Source organism: Xenia sp. Carnegie-2017, unplaced genomic scaffold (genome assembly GCF_021976095.1).
Source record: "Xenia sp. Carnegie-2017 unplaced genomic scaffold, XeniaSp_v1 HiC_scaffold_13, whole genome shotgun sequence".
Classification (NCBI taxonomy): Eukaryota; Metazoa; Cnidaria; class Anthozoa; order Malacalcyonacea; family Xeniidae; genus Xenia; species Xenia sp. Carnegie-2017.
In genome coordinates, this window is record NW_025813436.1 from 393704 (window position 1) to 420002 (window position 26299).

The 26299-nt window shown below is 33.9% G+C and overlaps 2 protein-coding genes across 8 annotated transcripts; one reads left to right on the top strand and one right to left on the bottom strand.

The window, feature by feature from the left end:
• LOC124452729 lies at positions 1-25518 on the bottom strand. Of its 7 annotated transcripts, XM_047003337.1 has the most exons (11): positions 24248-24585; positions 23868-23931; positions 22702-22742; positions 7340-7384; positions 6297-6362; positions 5038-5235; positions 4838-4906; positions 3640-3702; positions 3511-3555; positions 2553-2579; positions 1-1745 (listed from the first exon to the last, which is right to left on the bottom strand). In XM_047003337.1, exons 4-11 carry the CDS (start codon positions 7376-7378, stop codon positions 1044-1046), a joined length of 1209 nt encoding a protein of 402 aa, XP_046859293.1. In that variant the 5' UTR covers positions 7379-7384; positions 22702-22742; positions 23868-23931; positions 24248-24585; the 3' UTR covers positions 1-1043. The 7 variants fall into 7 exon arrangements, with proteins under 7 accessions (XP_046859293.1, XP_046859317.1, XP_046859285.1 ...); XM_047003361.1 differs by lacking the exon at positions 22702-22742; XM_047003329.1 differs by lacking the exons at positions 22702-22742; positions 23868-23931; positions 24248-24585 and adding an exon at positions 25408-25518.
• Positions 12081-14080, top strand: LOC124454389 (52 kDa repressor of the inhibitor of the protein kinase-like). Its single transcript, XM_047005202.1, has 3 exons — positions 12081-12399; positions 12656-13693; positions 13740-14080. The coding sequence occupies exons 1-3, from the start codon at positions 12081-12083 to the stop codon at positions 14078-14080; spliced, it is 1698 nt and encodes a 565-aa protein (XP_046861158.1).
• Positions 25519-26299: the final 781 nt, after the last annotated feature.

Consider the following 26299-nt stretch of genomic DNA (forward strand, 5'->3'; position numbering starts at 1 on the left):
TCAACAAATCGTTTTTTTTTAATTTAAAGGAGTTAATGAAACACTTAAGAATTTACAGGTATTTTACCGAAAGCAATGTTTTGTTAGATACATCCTCGCTCCCCTTTAAACACTGTTCACAAAAGAAGTCATCATGACATCACTACTAAAATTTGCACGTTTGTAATTTACTATAACCATAATACACAAAAGGTAATGGTTTCCGCTCATCATAATAATTCGTAAACATAAATTATTCTTTTACATGGTTTGTACTCAGGCCCTTCTCTCGTGATCTCCTGAACGTTTTTTGGCAGCAATTAACAAATAATCAAGAAATTATTAATTAAATATACAAATGTAATGAATTCAATGTACAAGTCCCAAGGAACCACACTGTAGATTTCACTATCTCAGTAATAATCAAGTATTGTTGAATGAGTCTGATTAAAAATGTTCTTTCTCTACTTCTTCTTTCAATTGGACATTTAATGGAAGCTGGCAGCTGGTGCAACAAAGCAATGTTTTCAACATTATTTTAAAACCAAGAAAGCTATGAGAATTCCATGTAGCTTTTAATAAAATAAAAAATAGTCACACAAGAATATTTAAAACATATGATTACATTTTATAATTACATTAATTCAGACAACCGAAATTTGTAGTTTGGGGGAATGAAACTAGCAAATCCATGGTGCACATAATACATATTATTACAACAGTCCAAAACAATCAAACTCTACAACTTCAAAGCTTCTGCTCTTACTATGAAACATTACATGCCTAAAATCACAAACGAAATAACATTACATGTAGACAATCAACCTTAAAATCAAGTTCATTTAATTGGGAGCTTGAAGGTAAAACTGTTTGCAAATTTTGAGCAACTGTGTTTGAGTTTTCATGACGAAAATTACATAATGGTTATGTATTATCTTAAAACCAGCAATGTTACTGTTAATGATACAATTTTATATTTAATTGTGCTATGTAAATTTCACATCATTAGCTTATGTATAATATTTATGCTGTATAAATTGTTCGTGTAAGAGTATATACTAAATTCACTTTAGCACCATGGAAGCTGTAAATTCTGTGTCAAACTCCCTTTTTTGTAAATTATTCACATGACCTTCTTCAAGCTGTTTCTTACAAATGCTTGAAGAGCTTTTAGGGAAAACCTCGGCGATCTTAAACTTTCCATTTTCTCCTTTTTCTAAGACTTGCACATATAATCTGCGAACATTCCCGTCAAAACCTATAAGTGTTTGTCTTCCGTTTGTATAGTCGAAAGTGTTAACCTTATCTCCTTCCAGTTTTAAGTTTACTCTATGGCTGACTTTGTCGGTAATATAAAACAAAATGCCAGCTTGACATCCCGATTTTTTGAATTCACATTTTGCCTTTTCCAAATTAAAATGATTGTTGACATCCAAGCGGTCATCGTTGTGTATAGTCTTCAATAAGCCTTCTTCTTCAAACAGGTCAACTGCGTGCGGACATTGCACCACATCATCCCTTTTTAGAAAATCCTCCAACTTTTGCGAAATCAAGCTCTTTAAATCCTCAATTGAGGTCTCCTTTATATTCAAAACTGAGTAAATTTCGCCACAAAGATTTTTCTTCAACACAGACTCTCTTAATTTTGGCAACAGTTGTGCTTGACACAAATTTGGGCATTCTTCATGCAGCATCACGGATATAGCATCTAGATTACACGAGGCATGGGGACACGTAAGAATTCCTAGGGGATCAAGTTTGATGACCTATAAACCCGTTGTATAATTTAGGTAGAGTAACAAGGAATTAATTTCACTAAGTTTTTTCGAAACATTTCATTGATAGCTGCTGCTTATGACGATCATGTAATTGCTAATGTTGATGCCATGCATACGTTTCTGGTTCATACAGCTACATTATAAATGAGTTACTCATTGAGTTTTTACACATGTCTTTATATCTGGTTAACAGCAAAGTGCAATAGTTTTGATTTTACACACGAAAATGTAAATGATACAATGAATGTAATCTGAAATAGCTAAAAACAAGATACTCTTAAAAACAGACACACATCAGATTTCTTTAGTGGCAGTCTAATCTTGTAAATATTAGGATCCTTTTCCTTTAGCTAAAGTCATTTCAATGTCGTTTACTTAAAGACTATTATTACATGCATTAGCTAAGCTACAAAAAATATGGAGAAAACTGCCATGATAAAATCTATAAACGAGATAATTGATTTAATTGATTATTTTACCAATGGATTTTCACTCCTAAAGTGCCTGTGACATAGAGAAATATTAAATACATCTTCTGAAGCCAAGTTATAAAAGAATTTACTAAAAAAATGAGATCAGTTGCATTTGTTTCTCAGAATCCGTAAGCAAAAAAAGTGCGGTTGTTAAAAATTAGGATTTATGTATTTTACAAAAATAAGAACTATATGATGTAGACATTGACAAGGGCAGATAATGATGATGTATGTTAACTGATGAACGATATAGATGGAAATGTGTGTTTAATGCAGTTAAATGACAAATAAATTCATAATAAGTCGCTACTAAAACATTTACCTCCTGATCAGATGAATCAGAGAATTTCTGAAATAAAAACAGATACAGAAAGGGCTTCACAATTGGTTTTTAGGAAAACAAACATAATAAACACGAATAAGCACGTCCCTACTAGCTACGTCATAGCTACTAGACACGGTCCAACTACGCCCCTGTATTTTTTAATCCAATTGAGTTTTTTTCCCTCCTTGTTCACTTAAATGGTAAATTAATTATTTCCTGAATTTATAGCATGCAGACTTAAAGTGGCGAAGTCTAAGATACTACACAAGACAAATGACATATGACAGATGCACAATTTTTTAACCTAAAACGTTGTTTCTTAAACGGATTTCCTCTCCTATGATTTTTCTTATGTAGTTTGAGATATTATCATGTGATTCATGACTTATACTAAAAAAAGTATTTTTGAATTAATGTTGTCTATAAAATAATTGCAACAATTTTTACTCATACATTGTTTGTTCAGGGATGTACACGAACTATTCCATCAAATGGAAGCAATAGTTCGTTGCGGAAGATTTGAAATTTTAGATAATTTAGAAAAAGTCAGATATTGTTTCGTCATTTAGGAAAAACATATCATCGTTCTCTATAGCTTGGCTTTAAGAGTTTTTCAGTTAGTAAAAATCTAAATTAGATTTTGCAATGTCCTGACAAAATCGTTTAAAAAATGTTTACCCTTTTGATGAATTTTAAGGAATGTGCGAAAAACTGTAAATCACGATTGCTATTTAAATGATTCAAATGGTTGCTATCAACATTATAACTCGAATGTACACCGTTTATGTCACCGTGTACACAGGCAACAAACAATTTCAAAGTAGCTCGATACGCCAGATAATGAATATATGTATATATAACATCTTTTGTAACAAAAACTTTTCAACAATTCTGTTAGTTGGTCTACAATTTTTGAACTAAAAGGACATTATGGAAAATTTACAGTTTACTATACCGGAGAGATGATTGTCTCGCCAGAGACATCCTTGCACACTTCTGTCTATAAAATAATAACTTCATAGTTTTCAAACAAGAGTTTACCAAATACTTTTGTTTGATATTAGTAACATATAATCACACACACCTTATCCTTTGTATTTGGTTTGTCTGCAAGTCCATCTCTCATGTTTTTCTTCGCGTTTTGCGTCTAAAATCAGTCAATGATAATTTACACATTGTATATGAACATTAATGGATGAGACTTGAAACCAGGTACAATTTTTTAATGAAACAGAAGCTCTTTGTCATTTAAAGAGTGATATATACGAGTCTTTTTCTTAAGAAGAAAGAATGGCGTAAAATTCTAAGCTTTTTCCATAACAAATAAGAGGATTTTTGAATGAAGTTAAGACTGAGATAACATATGAAAATGGAGTAGTTAGGCAAAGCAATGAGATGTTTTCTTTCTTGCTCAATCAAATCACTATGAGGCAACACTTTTGTGAAGAAATGAATAAGAATTCTACAGTTATTTTATAAAAAACGTCCTGTTTATAAATTTCCGACAACAATTGATCGGTAAACTTTTCCCTATGCAGCTCTTCCCCTGCCAAATTAATTGTATTCCTATAGCTGACGTATGTATAATTTAGCACAATAATCAAAGTTTGTTTCTAGTTTTATTATTAGGAAAATAAGAAAAATCCCCACTATGCCTTTGCAATTAAATATTTATTTCTTTGAATTTTCTGAATCCAATTTAAATTTATAACATAAAATAATTCGCTAGATGTTGTAAACTGCTGCCATTAACGGTGTTGATCTCGGGATTTTTAAGTGAAACTGTTTGCATTCTTTTTTGGGAATTTTTTATTAGGAATAGGAAAATTAAGGTTTAAGGAAGAGCATTTTGTGAAAATTTTTTCGACTTATAAACGATTGTGCCACACAATATAAAGATAAACTACGCTGTCTAACCAGTTAGCTGTACATCTCAACTTGTAGAAAGCTGTGGCTTGTACATAAGACCGAAATTTTAATGAAAAAAGCCACAATGTGTGTAGTGAGTGTAGTGATTTCCTTTTGCTTCAAGGAGACTGGGATTTTAAGGAGTTTTGAGATCTTTTGAGACTTAGGATTTTAATGAAATTACCCTGGGGAGCGTAGTTCGTGCAATTTTTATAGCTTTCACCATTCAACAACCTCATCAACTACATGCTAGACATTTTCCTTTACAATAGACTTATTTTTCTCAGCCATCGTGTACTGATGTCTACTTTCCTGGGGAATTTGATAAATGTGATGTGAAATTAGAACACTATTATAGGCAAAAAAAGACATACCGTTGGATCTTGTAGTTTATCAGTTTCTGTTACTGCTTGCTGTTGTAATGTTTCTTGCACATCTGGCCGCTATATACAATAAACATATATTGAATGAAACAGTTTCCTACCCACCTTTCATGTTAAAGGAAGTTTGGTCGTTCAAATTAAAACTCATGAAATTAAAAAATAACTACACAAGGATGAAATTTTTTGCTGACTTGCGACTCTAATCTCCGTCTTTTATTGTTTTCTTTGCTGACTTGCAAATTGCACTTCTGTATTTCGTCTTCTCGAGCTCGTTTTTTGTTGAAAGATATGCAGGAACTACTTCTGCGTAGAACTTTTGTAGTTTTGTGTTGAATTAATGTTTCATTGTGACTGGATATCTTACTTGTATCCCAATGGTTTACATTTTCCTAAAAAAGGACAACTATTAATGTTTTCACTGGTCAATTATTTTGCTCAATAAATAGTACTGAGACACAAGTCTATTCTATTTTTAGTGTGTCATTGTTTTTTGTCCACTTACGGAAGAGTTTGAGAGTTGCCATTTTAAGTAATGTTTCTACATAGAACAACTGTCCGGATGCGACTTCAATGATTTTAAAAAAATTTAAATGTTAGTATTAAATTTTTATTAAGTGTTATTTAGGGCACTATAAAAACAAATAGTTTGTCCATGTATGGCAGGGTTTTCTCTAAAAGTATTCAAATCAAGCAAGGGAAAATGCTCTATTCGAACAGTAGTGAGATGATTTTGAAGCCCTACTTAGGGCCTGTTTATATGAGCCGGGGTGCCCATTTTACCGGGCTAGCCCAAGCAGTTGCAAGATCTCGCCTCTTTTAGCATTTACATGTAATTTCAAATTTGATTCATATGAGAAGCAGACTGGCCCGTAATGCCGGGATATCGCTTAAGAGAGGCAGGATCTCGTAATAAACGGCTCACGTGAATGCACTACGCGAGCTATCCCGGCATGCCGGACTAAACATCGCACGAGTGCGCATGCTCATAAAATTCAGCATGCAAAATACAGGGCTAGCAAAAGTACAACTTCGGTGGACCATAAAATAATGCATAACACTATTGAGTTTATTTCAGCTTATATAAGTAACATAAAGTATTGGGATTTGGACTTTTATCCTGCGTTTGTAATTAATTATTTCTATACTTGCCGGCCCAGCCCGCCTCATGTAAATCAAATAATAAACTGGCCCTGCAAAGTGAGCCAGCCCGACTCATATGAACAAGCCCTTAGTGACTGCGAGTCTTAATATTGAACTAATTTTGACAATCACAAATAAATATATCAATAGCCCATTGACGTTCAACAATTGACCAAAATTTCATTTTGTATACCACGTTCAATTATGATATTATATTCCTAATTTTCTGTTTTGGAAAGCAAGAAACACCACTGGTGATCAACTGCAAGGGTAAACTTAACAATACATTTTATACGTATAGCCAACATACTGAAATAATTCCGCTTCCGTCAGTCTCTTGAATCTGGCCTCCTATACTCTCTTCCTCTGTTTGTGCCTGTAAATGAAAACAATAGCTTTTCTTCAGTTGGTCCTCAATGTTACAATTTTAAGAACACACCAGAGAATTTACAGGTTATTATCGTTATACCGGACATATTTTTCTTCGGGCTAACGAATGAAAGTCCGAGTTTGAATTTTTGATTATCCTATATTGTCGCGAGAATACATAAATCAGGTATGACTGATCCGAAGTCGTTGAACTAATCTAATTCCTTCTTGGTTCGTTTCACGCGCGAGTGTCACTTATGGCACGAATTATAATAAATAATGATTTACATGCATGTTAATATTATGTTGCCACATTTGAAATCATTATAATACACAAATATAACCAAATACTGTTCTCGAGCAGCCCGTGTAAATGCCTGATAGGTATCTTGTTTTGTGAGAAATATAACCCACGACTGACAGGTCATCTATTGAAACTTATTTGTGTTATAACTATAATTCACATAATACAAATGGGTTCTATAACAAAAAAATGTATGAGCATACTTTTTTGCTTCTTCTAGGTATATTAAGTCCGTACGTGGTCTTTCGATACAATAAAAAAATAACTAAGTAATGATAAAATATGTATGTGTATTTTAATGATATTCATTGGGGAGAGAAAGGAATCTCTTTAAAAATACACTGACTGAAATTTAATGAGTAATGAATATGGGCCACTTTCTTGATTACAATAAAAGCATTGCCTTTGAAATAGTATAAAACGTACGCATTTATGCGTAAAAAAGAAAAAGATCAAGCTCATACAGGTTGATCTTTACTCCGACATGGCATATTATGTTTAAAAAAAATACATTGTTTTTTAACATAATATGCCATGGCGGAGTAAAATAAAGTTTTTTTCTCTATATTACTGTCAAGAAGAGTACTAAAAACCTATAGTTGTATTATGATACTGCTGATTTATTTTATCTTCCCCAACAATTCATCAAGCTTTGTTTATTCTCAACTTTTCATGTATACCTCAAAACTGTCCAAGTCTGTATCTTGCGTCTCGGCCATGATGATCTGACATAGAAAATGAATTTCACATTACTCTTTAAGGACATTGCAAACATGGGGCTCATTTCATTGAGAAGCAGCCTTTCAAGGGAAATGTTTGACAACATGTAAACAAATTAAGATTTTACCAAAATAACTTAAGACCTGCTGCTGAAAAGAGTAAAAAATTAAAAAAATCAAAATTTTGTCTCAAAAGTTTCTAAATATCCGTAGTTCAAGTTCAAATATCCGAATAAATTATAAAGATCTATGATGTAGACCACGAAAAGAATGTACACCATTGCATGGAGCATAGGCGTGGTTAACGAACGTTAACCACGCCTATGCTCCATGCAATGGTGTACATTGAACATCATAGTTAACGAACGTACCATTACGTCATTATGCGTGGTTTATTATGCGGGCTTTTATTTGTTTTGAAAAGGCATTTTATGATTTTTTTCTTTAAAAGAATAATTTTCGAGATTTTTGGTACAAGGAACAACTTTTTTGGGCGAGCATTCTCATCATCCCCTGTCAAATTTGTTGAGATGTAAATTTTTCGAGCATGTCCATTTGTACAATTAATCTAGTGCAGTCTATTTTATGAAAATTTTTAATCCAAACCAGCGCAATTTATACTATAAAAAAGTGAATTGAAATACATGTTAATTTAATCTAACGAAACTTATGCTGTGAAAGTTTGGATTGGGAATGTAAACTATGGAAGGCCTGCAAATACCGGAAACTGATTTAAGAAGGACAAACGCTCAAACAGTGATTTGCGAATTCGTAAATCGTAGGAGCGCTGGCTTACAGTTACAGTATCCAAATTTTTCGATACTTGGTGTAAGAATCGACATTTCGTAAATATCGACAAGTATCGATACTTGGTATCAGGTATCTTACAAACGAGGGTGCGAGAAAAGCGCTTTACATGCTTATTTTTTGGTAATATTTTGTTGATTTTGGTGATTTGGGGAGCTTGGCTTAGTAATTTCCTAGTGATTAATAGTAGTAGATAGTAAGTGATGCAATTTAATATTTAACCGTTTGATATTATGATGTATTGCAGAAAATGATACTTTAAAGCACCAAGTCAGTGTTAGCTACATCTTACACAGCATGCACATGTCGGTATAAAAAAGATCTAGCGACCTGCCTCAGGGACAGCGGAAGCAAGAGACAAAGCAGACAGGACAAGCTTGACTTGAACTCTCAATCTCAAAAAACTGCAATTATGATCTTCACATGGTATGTTTTCATAAGCCCCCAATATTTTCTTCTACTGAGTTAACCATGCAAATGACCGTTAATATGTTCAGATCGAATGACGTTCGAAAAAAAGCTTGCATAGTCCAAAATATGTAAATAAAAATTAACTGACAAATTCCTATGCACATAAAATTTGGAACAATCCTCTCCCTTCCAAAAATAAGAAATGCTGCCTATAAAACTGCGCCTGTGAAAAAAAGCCAATCTTTTGCTTCAAGTGTTACGTTGCTGTATTCATTTGGTAAGGACCTTAAACTAAACTACACATCTCGTGTTCCACTGAAAATACGACTCTCAAATCTTGATCAATGACAACCTAATACTATCGTCCTCTAGCTCTTTCGATGTAGCTTTACCAACATTGGAGAAAAACGACACTTCTTCTCCTATATTGGTAAATAATTCGTCAAAAAACTTACTAGCCGAAGGTTTGTCTCAGAACTTAGGTTTTTGAGTGGCTGTCACTACGACGAGTTAATTCCTGTACCGCAAACCCCCCTGCCAATTCCCAACTCATGAACACTCATTTATTTACGGTGTGATGAATGATAATTATTTTGTTTATCTTCGTGGGGGTATAAAACTAAACAATAATGGCAGGCACAGTAACACACTCTTAATGTAAAATGTGCATTACAGAAATAGCCTTTTTTGATTTTTTTCAAACATCCAGTCAATTATTTGACGTCGTCATGATATTTAAAATATCTACGTACGACAGTGTTTAAGTGTGTCGAGGATAGCCACCGTCTGAACGACATAGTCGACATTAAAGAATCAAGTGCACGCTTGAATTGAATTGAAACCGATTAAAGCGTCTGTTGATTAACAGCTGGGCATCAGTCATGATTATGATAAAAAAAAGTTTCTTTTGGCGGAGATTTTGAAAATTCTTGTATCTACCAGCAAGCAAAGTTCAGAAAGTTGATAATTTTTACGAAAAGTCATAAATCTCTGTTTCAGTGCTTGGTTTGCAAATATGTGTGCAAGACTGCAAATGTGTTTATCGTATGCTCATCAATGCTTAAGGAATACAAAATTTTCCACACCTTACAGCGTATATAATAAAAAAAGACAATAGATGTAGTTTGGATGTGATACAACAATGAAAAAATTTAAAGAAATATATATAAATATATTAATGGAGAATCTTCATGGATAAAAGAGTGCTCAATACCCTATATATTAGAAGAGCGTAAGATAAAATGAAATAAGATGGACAAGTGTTAGCTATCGCTACTCCGAGTTTCACGCCGTAGGGTGATCTTCAGGCAACTGACAGATTATATATTATTTGCTGACTACATACATCGATTTAAAGGTGTTAAGTTACATGACAGCATACTCTAAACATATCGGAACATTTATTTAAAATGTTCTTTTTAAGTTCTTTTAGGATAAGTAGTCCACCTACGAACGAGAACCAAAAAACCTGCCGTCTTTGCCTTGAAGAAAGTACATTCTGTGTTCCAAGTGCAGGAGTCACCATAACACTGTGGTGATAGCCGGGAGTGCACATTGTTTATACACTTTGTATGTATTATATATATATTATTAGCCTCTTTACATTCACAAATCGTCCAACCAACCACCATCGGTATCACGCCAACTACCCACATCCATCAACAACCGAATTAACACACTCTCATCTAGCAAAGACACCTTCGAAAATGCCGCACCAATTTACAACCAAGCTCTTAAACAAAGCAGCTTCCCAGAGGCGGATTTAAACTTAGTCAACTAAGTCGGGCGACTAATGTATTAACGTGTCACTTTCAAAAAATTCCGTGGGTATTCCTTGAATTATAACACTTGAGTGCTTTAAAATTTCTGCAGGATTTGGGTCCATATACCAATTTTGATTGGTTTAAATTGATCAATTTGCGAGCATTCATTGGTTAGCGTATCGTGCAGGATCTGCAGGATCTATGTTCATTCTGTGATTCTGATTTGCCCAGACGAACCAGCTATATAGCTGTAATTGGTGGAGATTTCTTGCAGGATCTATACCAATTTAAAGCTTGTGATTGGTCAACATTGTTAGTTTTTTGCAGGATATATCTATTTTTGGTATAGATGTAAATGCTGAGACAGTCTATTTGCCTCATCATGTGAAGGCCGATAATACGAAGCCATCGGTTGCTCTAAGGTAAAATTAATTAAATTAAGATAAGTAGAAATGAATATAAATCTAATTGCGTAGTTGTTATGACACGTTAAGACCAAAACTGCCGATTTGTTGTCATTTCATTGTTGTTGAAATGATCGCTTTTAACTCGCTTTGTTGACATTGCATAAATTGTTGCAGTCTTATAATAATCAAGAAATCTTTCGACTGCTGTTTTATTAGATCTGAACCATCTGGAAATTGTCTATACAGCTCTGCTTCTCTGGCCTTGGTTGGAAGCTATGCTCTCATTCACACTTTGAGAGCTATGGTATCTATAGAGCTTTTTATATATGCAAATTATTATTGTTATCATCCAATATTCACTTCCACCTTAGAGAAGCATGGTGACAAGGTCTCTGTTAGTGCAAAAAATGTTTTGGCTATGTCCTGTTGTTTTGAAAGTGTGGATTCACGTTTATCAGGGCTTGATCTTGTTAAAATGGAAGCTCTTTGCAACTGTAGAGATAAAATTTGGGGTAGTTTTTGTGTATACTTGCTCTCTCCTCAGTTACTAATAGAATCATTTCTTTGATGTATCCTGATTGTGGAGAAGTTTCTTTTAAGTTGTTATTCAACCAAATTATTTCACCTCGTCTTCCTTTACCAACACCACCTACTCAATATAACTATTTATACCTCTTGTTTTGTTCTACAACTCTATTGACTTCTAGTAAAGTCTTTAAGCCAAATCACTTTGCACCTCTTATTTTCAAACCTATCAGTAAAACTAAAAGAAAGGCTTCTGCTTTGTTAGAAAAAGCTAACAAGAAAATTCCTCATGTTCAGGCAAAGTTGAAAGGAGAGTCTTCTACTGTTAACATTTCTAATTTTTTTCAACCAGTTTCAACCCCAGCAAGTAATAAGGCTAAACAATTTATTTTGCCCAAATTATTTAGTACTACACAAACACAATCAACACAAAAGGTGCCTGCCATCACTAGTCTTGGTTTAATACATAACCCAAAACAAGAACTTTTGCAATCATTTTCATTAGATTTTTCACAGCAATATCCAAATGATGTGAGATATTTTAGAGAAAAGCTAGAAATATGAATGATTCTCAAAAGCTCCAGCTCATTCACAATGTTTTAAACCGAATAGATCCTACCCATTTCCTAAATCAGCTGATGGTCGATCTTTTCTTTATTCGTGGCTGGAAGATTATTCTTGGTTGTGTTACTCCCTTCTTTGGATGGTGCTTTTTGTCTGCCTTGTGTTTTGTTTGGTGATCAGTTTCCGAATAAAAATACAAAAATTAAAAAACTTTTTAGTGAACCAATGACATATTGGCCTGATGCTAAAGCTTGCTTCAAACGCCATATTGGTTTGAGTTCTAAGGCTCTCACCAGAGCAGGTTTGCACGAAAGCACACGTAATAAATATTTGTCATTAGTTGGTCAGGCATCAGGAGAAGGACTGCAGATTGAGGTGTTGATTGATGAGCACAAACAGCAAGTCATCAGGCAAAATAGGGAAAAACTTGTATCAATAATTGATACTATTAAACTTTGTGGTAGACTTGGGTTAGCATTAAGAGGGCACCGTGATGATTCTTCATATCATCCGGAGGTTGGTTCTTACTCAAAAGGTGGTGTTGGTAACTATGTTGAATTGTTAAATTTTCGTGTTCGGGCTGGTGACACAGTTTTAGCTGATCATTTGAAAAACTGTCCAAAGAATGCTTCTTATATTTCAAAGACTACTCAAAATGATCTAATTGCTGCTTGTGGACAGGTTATCACTGAAAAAAATAACTAGTGAAATAAAAATAAATAAATTTTTTAGTATAATTGCTGATGAAGCAGCAGATTCTGCAAACAAAGAGCAGCTTTCTCTTGTGATTCGTTTTGTAGATAGCAATAGGAATGTTAGAGAAGATTTTGTGAGGTTTTTGCACTGCAAATGGGGTTTATCAGGGGAAAGTCTTGAGAAATTAATTCACAGTGCATTAACAGAACTAAAATTAAGCATTGAGGATTGCAGAGGTCAGGGATATGATGGAGCTGGGGCTGTTGCAGGGCATATCAATGGTCTTTCTGCACGCATTCTTCGTTTGAATTCTAAAGCAATCTACACCCACTGTTACAGCCATAGGTTAAATCTTGCAATATGTAATTCATGTTCTGTCCCCTTTGTCAGAAATGTTTTTAGTCAAATTAAAGAACTTTCTTACTTTTTCAATCTCTCTGATGGACGGCAAATGTTACTTTCAAAAGCAGTTGAAGACTATTGCCCACATTCAGGTAAATCAAAGTTAAAGGATGTTTGTCGAACTCGATGGATTGAGCGAATAGATGGTCTAGATATATTTCAAGAATTATTCCTTCCAATTTTTCATACTTTAACTGAAATGAGCCATAATGCTGGTCATGTGTGTAATCCAGAAACATCTTCTAAAGCTTCTTCTTTCCTAGCATTGATTTCCACCTTCAGATTTATTGTTAGCCTTGTCATTAGTAGAAATATTTTAGATTTAACACTTCCTGTTACTCAGTTATTACAAGCTAAAACCTGTGATGTTATGGATGGAATGCATTTAATTGAGTCATTAAAAAACTTGGGAATTTTATTGAGGAATGATGTTGATTTATATCATGGTAAATGGTATAGTGAAGCAGTTTCTTTAGCTAAAAACGTAGATGTCGATGAAAAAATGCCCAGAACAGCTGGCAGACAAGTTCACAATGAGAATCACCCATCTTCTAGCGCTTCAGATTATTACAAAAAGGCTCTCACTATTCCTTTTCTAGACCACTTAAACTCTGATCTTCAGGCAAGATTTGATTTTAGTCAAATCAACGTTTATAACGGCTTTAGCGTTGTTCCATCAAAAATGATTTCGCTAATTAACAGTCTTCCACCAAACAAAAAGAATTGGAAAGAGAATTTTCGTTTGTTTTCAGATTTTTTACAAAGATGATCTTCCTAATCCCTTAGGATTAGATGCTGAATTGGAATTATGGGAAAAGTTTTGGACAACATATGAGGGATCATTACCGGACAGTGCAGCTTCCACACTTAAAGCTTTAGGGTTTGAAGGTTTTGAGAATATTAAGGCATGTCTACGGTTACTAGCCACTCTTCCAGTTACTTCTTGTGAGTGCGAACGCTCTATTTCAGCACTTCGCATGCTTAAAACTTACAACAGAAGTACGATGGTTGAAGAACGCTTAAATGGACTTGCACTAATGCGAATACATCAGGAAATAGAGCCTACTGTTGATGAGGTGATCAATAAATTTGCGTATGGAAACCGGCGATTAGAACTGAAATTGTAAAAATTTGACTCTTTAGGCTTGGTCATTATAGTTTTGACGAGAAGGAAAGAAAGAGCTTCTAATTTTTTGTATAGTCACGATATCTCATAAATCTTAGTGACAAACGTGTCACTTAGCCTTAATTTTGTATATTAAATAATTTCACTATGGGTAATCCTCTGAGCCTGCGTGAAACCATTTTGAAATTATTTGTATGATGTGTCGCATCATTTTAATATGTCTATTCAAGTTTGAATTAGGAATATTGGATGTAGTATTTCATCTCTTTCTCGTAGCACTTTTTAAAAGAACATTGAAAACGTCAATTTATGTGTGTCATACACAGCACAATTGCTTTCGTATCTCTGTGAAAATGGTACAAATATACAACATCTTCTGTCACTAGACTTTTAAAATGACCACCACTAAGGTTGTCGAAACGTCAGTCAACATCAACATCAACACCAACAGTCCTTAAGTTACCTAACATACAAGAAATATTCACCTTTTGTAAGGTCTTAATTAATGCATATGCGTTTTGATCTGGGAATAACAAAAACTTTGTCTAATTGTGATACTTGTGAAGGAACAATTGACCTTATGAAAGACCAAATATTTAACTTCATCATTAACAGGGTTACTGACATTTGGATTCATGCTCTCAAAGGAATTAATAAGTTAACTGTGTCACCAGTCAATAGCATATCTTTTCCTAAACAATACGTTTTTATAAAAGAAATCAGTTTGAGCTTGGAGTATCGTAAAAATTTATGGAAATTGAATGTTTAGGTCAGCGTTTCGACGTTTTCTTTAGCGGTGGTTTGTGTTACTTTTCTGTTTAGCTCGGCAAAATAACCATTAGATTCTGATTATGTGTGTGCATATTCTTGGGGCGAGGTTAAAGGATTAGAATGACAGGGATGATGTAGAAAACTGAGCAATTTTACATCTTTGAAATGTCCCACGTTGTCGCTTTTTCTAATCAAACTCCTGTTGATTTGTTGCAAAGGTGTGAAAGGCGAGTATCTGGCGCCTTAAAACCAGACTGCTCTCTTTTTGTTTAAGGCTTCTCATTACGTTGAGGCTGTCCATGTCGGAATTGCATTTTCACGTGGTGAGGGTGCCATTTCCTAGGCATGCTGATGAGCTCTGATATAGGGTGAAATAGTCCTTATAATTCATCATATTAATAATGTTGCGTTAGCAGAATTTTTAGCTAATGCGACCACGCCCATTTATTAAAATTTTGTTCGACCACGCCCTTCCGACTAAGGAATTAAAAATCCTGGATCCGCCCCTGGCTTCCCCACCCAACTCACATTTCAACCATTAAACATTAATAAGAATACCACTTGCAACAGAAAAAATAAGTCACTTGGTTTAACCCACCATACGGCAGAAACGTAAAAACCCACATCACCCACGACTTCGTACAACTTATCGACAAACATTTCCCACCAAATACTATACTCTCCAAGATATTCAACCGACACACAATACGCGTAAACTACAGCGGCGAAAACATGAAAACTATTATAACCATACACAACAAGACTATTTTAAAAAGACATAACCAAGAAATTACTCAGAACAAGAACAGCCGTGTGATTATTTTTTGGCATGTTTCTCCAAAATTGGATGCTTTCCACATAGATACTTTTTATAGAAAGTTATAACATCATTGCTGTCATATACTCTTTTCAAATCCATGTCACACTGCAAATCAATCACCTCCATTTGATAGCAGTCTGGAATATCATCAGGTGTCACATCAAATGGTTGAGAAAAGAGCTTGAACTCCATTTCATCATTCCTGAAACCAATGAATCTGCTTCCAAATTCAGCACACAACTTGGTAATACTCTCAGAATATTTAGAACAATCTAAATCTGGTATGTCTTGTTTTCTATCAGCAGACTTGAAAATGGCTGAGTGCTGCTTTACTCAGCTGACTTTGAAAAAGTTTTAGTTTTTTTTCGAAGGAAAAAATGTGCTCAAACATCTTGTTAATCAACTGACTTTTGCCTTGGAGTTTAACATTTAAGTCTGACATATGTTGTGTGATGTCTGTTAAAAAGGCAAGGTCATTTAGCCACTCATCATCACCTAAAAAGGCCACATCTTGTTGCTTACTTGTCATAAATGACAGAATCTCCTTTCTCAGACTTCAGAATCTTCTTAAAGTAGCAGTTCTACTGAGCCAACGCACTGCTGAGAAGTAAACAACATCAGGATAATCAGAGTCAAGTTCTTCTAAAAACGCCTTAAATTGCCGATGATTTAGTCCTCGAGAAAAGATTTAATTAACACTTGTAACCACATCCTTCATTACATCAGCAAACCCAAGTACTTTGATGCACAAGTTATCTTTGTGAATAATACAGTGATTCACCACCACACCCTCTGTGCCGATGCTATCCAAAAATTTCTTTATAAATCCATTGGTTCTGCCAGTCGTTGTAGGAGGCCCATCAGTGGTCAGGCCACTCAGTTTTGTAGGGTCAAGTTGATACTTTTCCATCAACATTATCACTTGCTCACAAATGTCTTGCCCAGTCGTTGTTGAAGTCATGCTGGCCATATCCAAAAATTCTTCCATATCTTCAAAAGTGTCTGTGACTCCTCTTACAAACACAACTAATTGTGCAGTGCCACTAATGTCTGTGCTCTCATCAAGAGCCAAACTGTATGCTGCACATTAAAACACATTTATTTATCCTCTCTTTTAAAATATCTTCAATATTCTCTGCAAGCTCATCTATCTTGCGAGACACAGTATATCGAGAGAGACTAGTTTGCTGTAATAAACACTTCTTTTCAGGACATACAAAATCAGCAAATATATCTAAGCAACTTTTTACAAATTCTCTATCACTGAAAGATTTTCCATTTTCTGCCAGTGATTCACAGATTTTAAAGCTAAGCTTTGTTACAAGTTCAGAGTGTTTCTTATAACCAGTAAATACTGCTTGTTGCTTTGTAAGTGACTTGATCATCTCTTCTAACTTGTTTACACTATCTTGACCTTGTACTGCATCATATATTTTTGCATGTGTTTTTGTATAATGTCATTTAATGTTAAATTCCTTCATAACAGCTATTGTAGTTTGGCAGATTACACATACAGCCCCCTGGTTGTGCTGAACATTGAAATATTTGTTGCTGCAATCCTTGTTGAATATTCTTTTCTCATCATCAATTTTCCGTTTTTTACTAGCAGACATGTTTACCTGCTTAAAATTTTAAAAACGAAATTTAGAAATTTTATCATTAGGCAGCTTAAAAGTGCATTAGTTAGTTAATGCTAGTTAGCTAATCTGAGGCCACTGCAAGGCTGAACGAATACAGCCGCTACCGGCGGTAGCCATTGTTTGACGAGCGCTGCTGGTGTTATCGCCTTGTGTAATGTTATACTTTTTAATGCACAAGGCATTCGTTAATTTTATATTTAAAACAATTTAAAATATGACAATTTAGTAAGTAAAAGTTACTGAGAACTCACCTGTAATTCTCAATAGTATATATAACTTGAAAAAGAAGATTTTTAAATAATTCAAGACAAAGAATCTTAAATGACCCACGCTACTCGAAAGATAACTAAACGTCCTTGAACTGGTGTGTTTTATTTGGCTATGCCACTAAATAAAGAACCGTATTTTTTGCGCAGTTTCGTAAAGTTCATGGTAAAAAAGATAATTGTCCTGTCATCACTAAGGGCAAATGTTGTGGCCCGCGGGCAGTGGGTTGCACATGCCTGTTATACAGCGTTTTTCAAAAACAAAAACGATATCTTTTTTTGGCATTTCTTTTAAAATGCAAACACTTTAATCATTCAATTGTTGAACATCGTAATGTCCACAAAATGGAACATGTCGTTTTCACAGGTGAGATATTTGTTTTGTTTGTTCATCAAAAATGAGAAAGCAATTGAACTTGAAGCCTGAACAATAAGATCCGACTCATGTTTTCTTATTTATGTTTTTAAATATCAACATAATTTTCCACTTATTTGTTAATGTGTGAAAACGTAAATCTGTTTGCGAAATAGTTTCCCTAAAGCGAAAAGGATTCTGATCTTTTTACTCAGTGGGCAGATACTTTGAAGAAATGATCCCCCAAAAAGTACCCATAATGTAGAGTTTGTTCTGATCAATTTGCTGACAACATGAAGAGATGATCGGTTGGAAAAGTGTTTCTGGAATATGCTGCAGTACCAGTACCAATACTGTTTCTAAGATCACTATATAAAGACAATGGGAAGATGCTAAATGCAAAATTATAAGGCTGAATACAAACGAAGGTAAATGATTTACGGACTTCCTTGTCCAACAGCTACTTCAACTTGGACTAATTCTAAGGGTGGAGATAATGGATTTAGTAAAGATGCCTCGAATGCTTTGAAAGTAAAGGTAAAGTACCAAATAAAGATGACAAGGTTTTGTGTATCTTTATGCTGGATGAAATGTCAGGTAATAAGGTCATAAAGTTTGTGCTTGTGTCAAAATTAACACTGACATTGATGATGACTTGCTGCAACTGTACAATCCAGTGAATTTTTTGACACTAAATTGTAAAATCATGTCACATCTCTTTATTAAATTATTTTAGTAGAATGTTGCTTGAATGTTGCTTATATGTAATGCATGCCATATTGAAGCATTAAAGATTCCGTGATGAAAACTTCAGTGCTATGTATTTCTTCTTAATTTCAGTTTTTGCTGTAAAAATACTTTGAGCTCATTTGCCTAATAGGGTAAAAAATGGACATTTGCCATTTCCTTTTTTTCCCTTTGTTAAACAAGGGAAAAGTTTTTCTTCAGTTTTTTGCTTCTTAATTCATTTCATAATATGAATGAAATACATGTAGTACAGCTTTATAACTCTATAATTTCTTAAAAGCTATTAAGCTGCTACCATTGAAGAACGCAAAATATGTTTAATTCATCTGGTTTTATCGCCTTATTTTTACATGTGTATATGCACTTCATCATTCTTGTATAAACAACACCAGATGTTGCATACTTAGAGGGATAAGTTCCATAGCAACTGGTATTAAATATGGGTATAAAATTTATTACTGAGGTGAAAGCCGTATTAGTTAATAAAATTCTGAACTCAAATGTCAAATAGGAAACACATAAGAAAGAGAAAAAGAAGAGAAATATTAAATTCACAATTTTGTATTCATGTATTCAAGTATTATAAACACTAATGTAATTTTAGTGTTTTTATTATTTGCATTTTTGCCATTTCACAATCATTACAGCGAAATCAAATATGCCACATTTTGACAAGTATTTGATGCAGTTCTTGTTCAGACGACAACAAAAATCTTAAAGGTTCTCATAATTTGTATACAGTATTTTTTTTTCATCATTAAATTACGAAACGTGAGATTCATGTAAAAAAACAAATCCTACAATTGTTGCAAAAAAGGCCATCACATAAAAGAAAGCAAAAAACTTATGAGAATAAATGAGCTAACATTTCACCAGTGATCCGTTGAGATAAAATATGATATATTTGGTTTCGTGCAGACTACACACTTTGACATCAAGCAAATCATTGAACGACAGTTACGACGCGCAAATCTGCATTCATATGTGGCTAACAAATAGCTCGTTCATCAATAGTTAAAAAAGGCAATCGTCGTAGAAGCCGACAACTGGCAAACACAGTAGACTCGCTTTTATAAAATTTATGTTTATACAGCGATTTTCATCCTAAAACTGCTTGCTAAATATGCGAAAAAAACACATATACGTTTTCCTCACTCTATCTCAAGGGGGAGAGTCATCGGAATGATTCCAAATATCACCCTGAAATTGGTAATTACTCGTGTCCAGGTGTAGGAACTTTTGTGAGGTTGCTTAACTACCGTGTTCGATGTGGCGATGGTACTCTAGAGAGTTACTTAAAAGACCATCCAAAGAATACTTCAAATGTCTCCAAAACCACTCAAAATGAGTTAATCAGATGCTGTGGACAATACATAACTGAACAACTTGTCTCTAAGATTAAGAAAAGCAAGTATTATGATGATTATTGCTTGTGCTTCGTTTTAATGATTCTGAGCTCAATAACAGAGAGGAACTTTTTCGTTTTATTTATTGCAGTGAAGACTTAGCTGGGAAGAATGCCATTTTAAAATGCTTAAACAAAGATCTCTTCTTGGACATAAATGATTGTCGTGGACATGGTTACGATGGTGCTGGTGCTGTCTCTGTCCACAAAAACGGTCTTGTTCACATATTAAAAGCTTAAACAAAAAAGCCATCTACACTCATTGCTATAGCCATAGACTTAATTTAAGCATTTCTACATCTTGCTTTGCTCAGAAATCTCTTGGAAAGAATGAAAAAGTCGCAAATCTTTTCAATTCTTCTGATACAAGACTGCTTTTACCAGAACGCAATATCACTAAATATTGCCCACACCCTTAAAAAAAGTTGTAAAGTGCTTGCAAAACTAGGTGGGTGGAGCGCATTCAAAGTCTTGACACGTTTGAGGAGTTAGTTTTTGCCGCACGTTTGCACACTTGAGGAGATCTTTTACTATATTCATGAACGCAAGAGCAATGTAGAGACATCCAGCAAAGCAGGCCCTCTTTTTCCCTTTCTAGCTACTTTTGAGATCATTCTTTGCCTCGTGATAACAAGATGCTTTTTCGACCTTTCTCTTCCTGTTACCCAATTAGTCCATTGTTCTAGTAACGTATTGCAGATAGTTTGCATTTGATCATTTCTTTAAAAAACTTAGGTCGTGCAATACGTAATGACATCGATATCTATCATACTAGATGGTATAAAATTGCTTTAGACTTAGCAGCGAAGATATATGTTGAAAAAGGTAAACCTCGTACTTGTCATCGTCAGATAAATCGCAGCAACATCCCTGCTGACTGCACTTCAAATTACTATAAGAGATCTATTACGATTGCTGTAGTCGATCATTTAAATTTGGAGTTAGCCAGAAGATTCTTCAAATCTTCTACTAATGTTTACTATGGTTTATATCTAATTCCATCGAAACTAATTTCTTTTCTCTCTCATTCCAAGTCTAGATCCACACGCTGGCAGGATAAGTTTACTATATTTGTTACCATGTTTACTGATGGTCTTCCAAATCCTATTGCTTTGGATGGTGAGCTTGAACTGTGGGAAACTTATTGGAAATCTAATGAGCAAGATAGTCTTCCTGATAATATTATTCAACTTTTAAAGTCATTAACTTTCCGGGGTTTGAGAATATCAAAGTTTTGTTAAGAGTTTTAGGAATCATTCCCGTAACTTCTTGTGAGTGTAAGAGATCTTTTTTAAGGAGACTTAAAGACTATAGTTGAAGTACGATGGTTGAGACTTGTTTAAATGGTTTGGAGTTGATTTACATTCACAATAACATAGAGTTGGATATTCAAAAAGTTATTGATTTGTTTGCAAAGGATAAGAGGGAGATTTAATTGGCTTTTAGCTGAAAGAGAAAACCTTTTTTATTTAACTCCATTTCATTCCATTACATAAAACATTAAATTATATGGACAGTTTTCCCTTCTAACAATATACAGGAAAAGAAATTACTTTATCAGATGCTTCAACCAGCATAAGCGTTTTCTATTTTACACGAAGTTTATTTCATATGAAGTATTGTACTAGAAAATCTATACTTTGTTCTGCTTAAAGATGTAGATGTGTGTACTACATTCCACGTTTGTCATGGACTTAAAGCATGTTTTGTGTTTTGATGGTGTGTCTTCAGTAACAATCAGCATGCTCACAACTGCTAAATATCGTAACTCATTATAAAAACTTTTTTAAGGTTGGGTTTACAAAGACCTGATCGTCCATGTCGAATGCTACAGTAAATATATAGTGCATTCATCAAATGCATCCAAGGCATGCTGATGAGCTATGATATTTAACAAAACGGCTTAAATTCTATAGTCTTAAGCTATTTTTTGGAAAATTCCTTTTCAGGGGAGTGCATGCCCCTGGATTTCTCCTGTGCAGCAAATGCCTCCGGGCATTTTGACTAACAAGAAAAAAATCCTGAATCCGCCCTTAGTGCAACACAACATTATTGATATTCATTTTAAGTTGAGCTGCACAGCTTTTACACGGACAAATAGGAACATAGTCCATTTATTCCTCGATTTAGTCATATTTTTATTCATGTTATAGGTGATACAATTCAATGTACACTGTGAATAATTTCAAAAAATGGGGGGGTTCTGGGATGGTGGTAAACAATTAAAATGAACTGGGATGATAGAAACATAAGCTGAACTAAATTGCTGGAAAAGCCTTTAAAGGAGTTTTCATGCTGTTGTAGATGTTAAAATAACAAAAGAAAATTGATTCTTATCTAATGACGACGATTCAAACATTGCATAAAATTGCGTTGCAAAGTGTATTTACTTCAGATTTCTCTTGCAGTCAAAGAATTTATGTGTAAAATGTAAAATCACTAGGGCCACAATATTACCAAATACAAAAATGTATTTGTGGTTAAAACATTCTTAATTTCAATTTTATTTTTTCTCCTTTGAAATCCATTTTTTAATTCAAAATTTTTAGAACAGGCTATTTTTATTTCTTAATTTCATTTTTTTCTCCCTCCAGGTGTTATGAATATAAAGTTTATACCTATGTATCCAATGGCAGATCCCAAAACACCAAGTCACTACCTAAACTCAGTGAACAAAGAGAGCAACTGTATGTTTATATCCTCCTTCATCGACATTTATGACAAAATTTTACACTTTGTGTAAAACATAAACTCATAGACAACAGTTATTTGAACATTATTAATCAAATGAGGCTTCACATCGGTGAAGTTGAGCCTAATGTTTAAAATATAAAGCCCAACAGCCTCAGAAAGATAAGAAAATGCTGTAACCCAGACAAATAACTTCAAACATTGCCTCATATTAAAGATAAACATAACTTGATGTAGTCATTGTTTTGAAGCTTTATTGATGCACATTTGATTTTTCCAAATGATTATATGGACAAAGGCATTCTGTGGCACTGTTGTCATAAAGTTGAAGGCAAAGTTGCATGATTAAATCACTCCTTGAAAAATTTAGAGGATCAGAGATTTTCCATTACATGGGGTTTGTCTAAATACTATTCCTGTTATACGCAATTCATTGGCATTAAAAGTTCTGCCTGAAATATTTCATGCTTAAATTTCAGTAAATTACTTCAATTAATTTTTATTTCAGTCAATGAACAATTTCGAAGTTGTAAACAAGGCGAATGTGGATTGTAGATGCCATGTAGAAATAAGAACTTTTAGAATAATTCGCTTCATATGTAATGTGTTTAAGACCCAAAAGGTAAGATGTCCATTTGAAGTGGTTTTGTTTATCACACAAAAGTAATGAGGTTTAACTAATTATAAAAGGTGTTAAATAGCGGGTAAAGATAGGAATCTTCAAAACTTGTTCAAGGGAATAATTTCTTTTCATAACTTGTACACAGCTGCTAATCAATAGACTGACAAATAAATCTATGATTATACAAAAGATTATAACCTGCTAATTTAATTATATCAGTTTTGTTCATTTTAAATCATGCAGGAAATCTCCAAAAATTTGAAAGTAGCAAAATCGCTATTAGTTTTAATTGAAATCCGTGCATCATGACAGTTTAATGAATCAATGTGCCTCTTTCCTTCCCAATTTAACATTATCTTGCATTACGGGCTTTTATTAATAATTTGACGATCAACTCAATTTGCCGCCGAGAATTAGCATAACACCTTGGGTTACAAAAGAAACAGCTGAGGAATTATCTTGTAGACTTACCTTGTTCTGATGGCCTAAAGAATGTCTTATTTCTTAAACCTTTTTTTCGGACGTGGTCTTTAACCTAAAATTTGTATTTTGCACACGAAATAAACAATTTGCTCTGATTTTCCGGTTGTTATTCCGTACTTTGTCAAAACCACATCGCTAGAGAATGATTTCCGCTTATACAAAAGACAAAAATATACTCCAGGTGATCTAGCTTTGTGAAGTCGTTTAATGATTATTGAATAAATCTTTAACACGCGATCGACAGAAATAGAAATTCATGCGACATTACAACGAACTGGAAACACAAATTGGAAATTTCGCAGCACTAATTCACGGCTCACCTGGGATTAAACGACGATACAAAAAGTAATGGATTATCAAATACTCACTTCTTTCCTTTAAGTTTCTTTAGGGACGATATTTATGAGAATTTTTTGACAGTGATGAAAGAAAAACAAAAAGTTACTTTCATTAAAGTGATTCTACAAACCATCTCGATGACAGCACCTGTTGCCACAAGCTTATAATATGTATGCGAGAAATTTGGTTGGAGCACAACATGGCCTCCAACTTTACAAAAGACTTCGCAGTAAATTAAAAGAATGAATTATAATAATAATTGCTGAAAAATTGAAAAGTTTCGTGGAATGTAAATATGTCATCGTAAGGTACTTCTTTACTTACTAAAGAAGGCTAAATCTACGAAAAAAATTCAATTGACTTTTTTCTTCCCATCTAACACCTTTGTATCGATTTTTGCTAGATTTAATGTTTTAGACTGCGTAAAACTCCATTCATTCAGAGGAGGGTTATTCCCCTCCCCCGCTCCTTATAAATTTTGCCGACGTTTTACTTTCTGAAATTAGCCCCCGCACGCTTACTTTTTAATCAACTTCCGTGTTAAAAAATTCCCTATAAGTGTGGCAGAAGAATAATGTAAGAAAACTTGAGACGCTAATAGTGTGTGAATTACATTATGATAGTTCATATGCATTGAACAAAAGCAATGCTAGATAGCATTGAGGCCAATTAAAGGTTGGCGTTTTGAATTGATCGGCTTGCCAAGCTAAAACAGAGCTAAACCCAAATGTGAAAATAGTTTGTACACCACATCACAATCTCGTTCTGTACAAAAACACTTCAATCCGATAATTCTCCAAAGGACAAAAAAACCTCGCGCTTGGTCAACAAGTTATAATGGTTGATTATGATTGATATTTCATGATAAAAATAGATACTCAATGTTTGAAATACTCTCACCAAACTGAGTAAAGTACTAGTTTTAAGGATGTAAACATTTACAGAAATGGCTTAAAAGGAATTTAAGCCTCTGTTTTGAGTTTGAAGACCATCTCACAAATTACCATAACACCTAGCGTATGTAGCAAAAGAAACAGGTAATCTAATTTTCTTAACACATCTTTTCTGATGGCCTCGAGAAAATCTTAACTCATTTCCTATACCTTTTTTTTCGAGACATTGTCCATTACAACATTTGTGTTTTGAGTTACGTAAGTCATTATATATGAAATGGTTATGAAGTACTCACTACTTATCTTTGAGTAGCAGGACAACGTTTACAAGATTTGGTTGACAGTACAGAAAGCAAAAACGTCTTTTCATCAAAGTATCTTATCCAAGCGCGGTCTTGTAACCACTTGGTTCGGCGAATTGAAAAATTTGACATACGTATGCAAAAATTCCTTTAAGAGCACATATGGTAATTGGGTCAAACAAAACAGGATTTAACATTAATAACAATTGATGAAATATTATAAAGTTTTGAAGAATGTAAACATGTCAATGTTGGGTAATGCTTCACGTAATAAAGAAACCAAAAAACACAAAACCATTCAGATGACGTTTATTTGTTTCTTTCTATAAATATGTACACTTTGACGAATTTAATATTGAAACTTTTTAGAAAATATGTTGAAGTTTTGAAAACAAGCATTACACACAATGTTTATGGTGAATGAGATGAAAGAGTTAATCAAACGTGCGTTGTAATTGTTGATGGTGGAATTTTCGATACTAATAAAGTATATGGCTTAAGCCCAGAACAATCATTACATGTTTGTAAATGTAGATTGTCAAAGTTAGTAGAATCCTGAGAAAGACTGTAGATGCTGATTTTGACTGACGTTTTGAAGATAAAGTACAGCTCAGGTTGTCGAAATGTCAGTCAGCCTCAACAGTCCTCAGTATTCTACAAACTTGGACGATCTACATCTACAAATATGTAACACCAAATTATCTCATAAAATCAATTCTTTTTCTTGTAACTTTTTGACGGAAGTTAATTTTTATTTCCCCTTTCAGTCTTCTCTTGCATCTAGTATTCATTTTAAGAAATTTAATGTTGCTTAATTACTAAAAATATTCAATTGACCATAAGGTGTTTGTTCTCACGAATCAATCTCTTCAAATAGCTCTTAGGC

Coding starts and splice junctions, on each gene's coding strand:
- LOC124452729 (XM_047003329.1), bottom strand. CDS start 7,378: ATGGCCGAGACGCAAGATACAGACTTGGACAGTTTTGAG. Junction 6,363..7,339: donor CAGACTTGGACAGTTTTGAG/GTATACATGAAA, acceptor TTTCATTTACAG/GCACAAACAGAGGAAGAGAG. Junction 5,236..6,296: donor ACGGAAGCGGAATTATTTCA/GTATGTTGGCTA, acceptor GTCCTTTTTTAG/GAAAATGTAAACCATTGGGA.
- LOC124454389 (XM_047005202.1), top strand. CDS start 12,081: ATGACATATTGGCCTGATGCTAAAGCTTGCTTCAAACGCCATATTGGT. Junction 12,400..12,655: donor TTACTCAAAAGGTGGTGTTG/GTAACTATGTTG, acceptor TTCGTTTTGTAG/ATAGCAATAGGAATGTTAGA. Junction 13,694..13,739: donor GAATTGGAAAGAGAATTTTC/GTTTGTTTTCAG, acceptor CTAATCCCTTAG/GATTAGATGCTGAATTGGAA.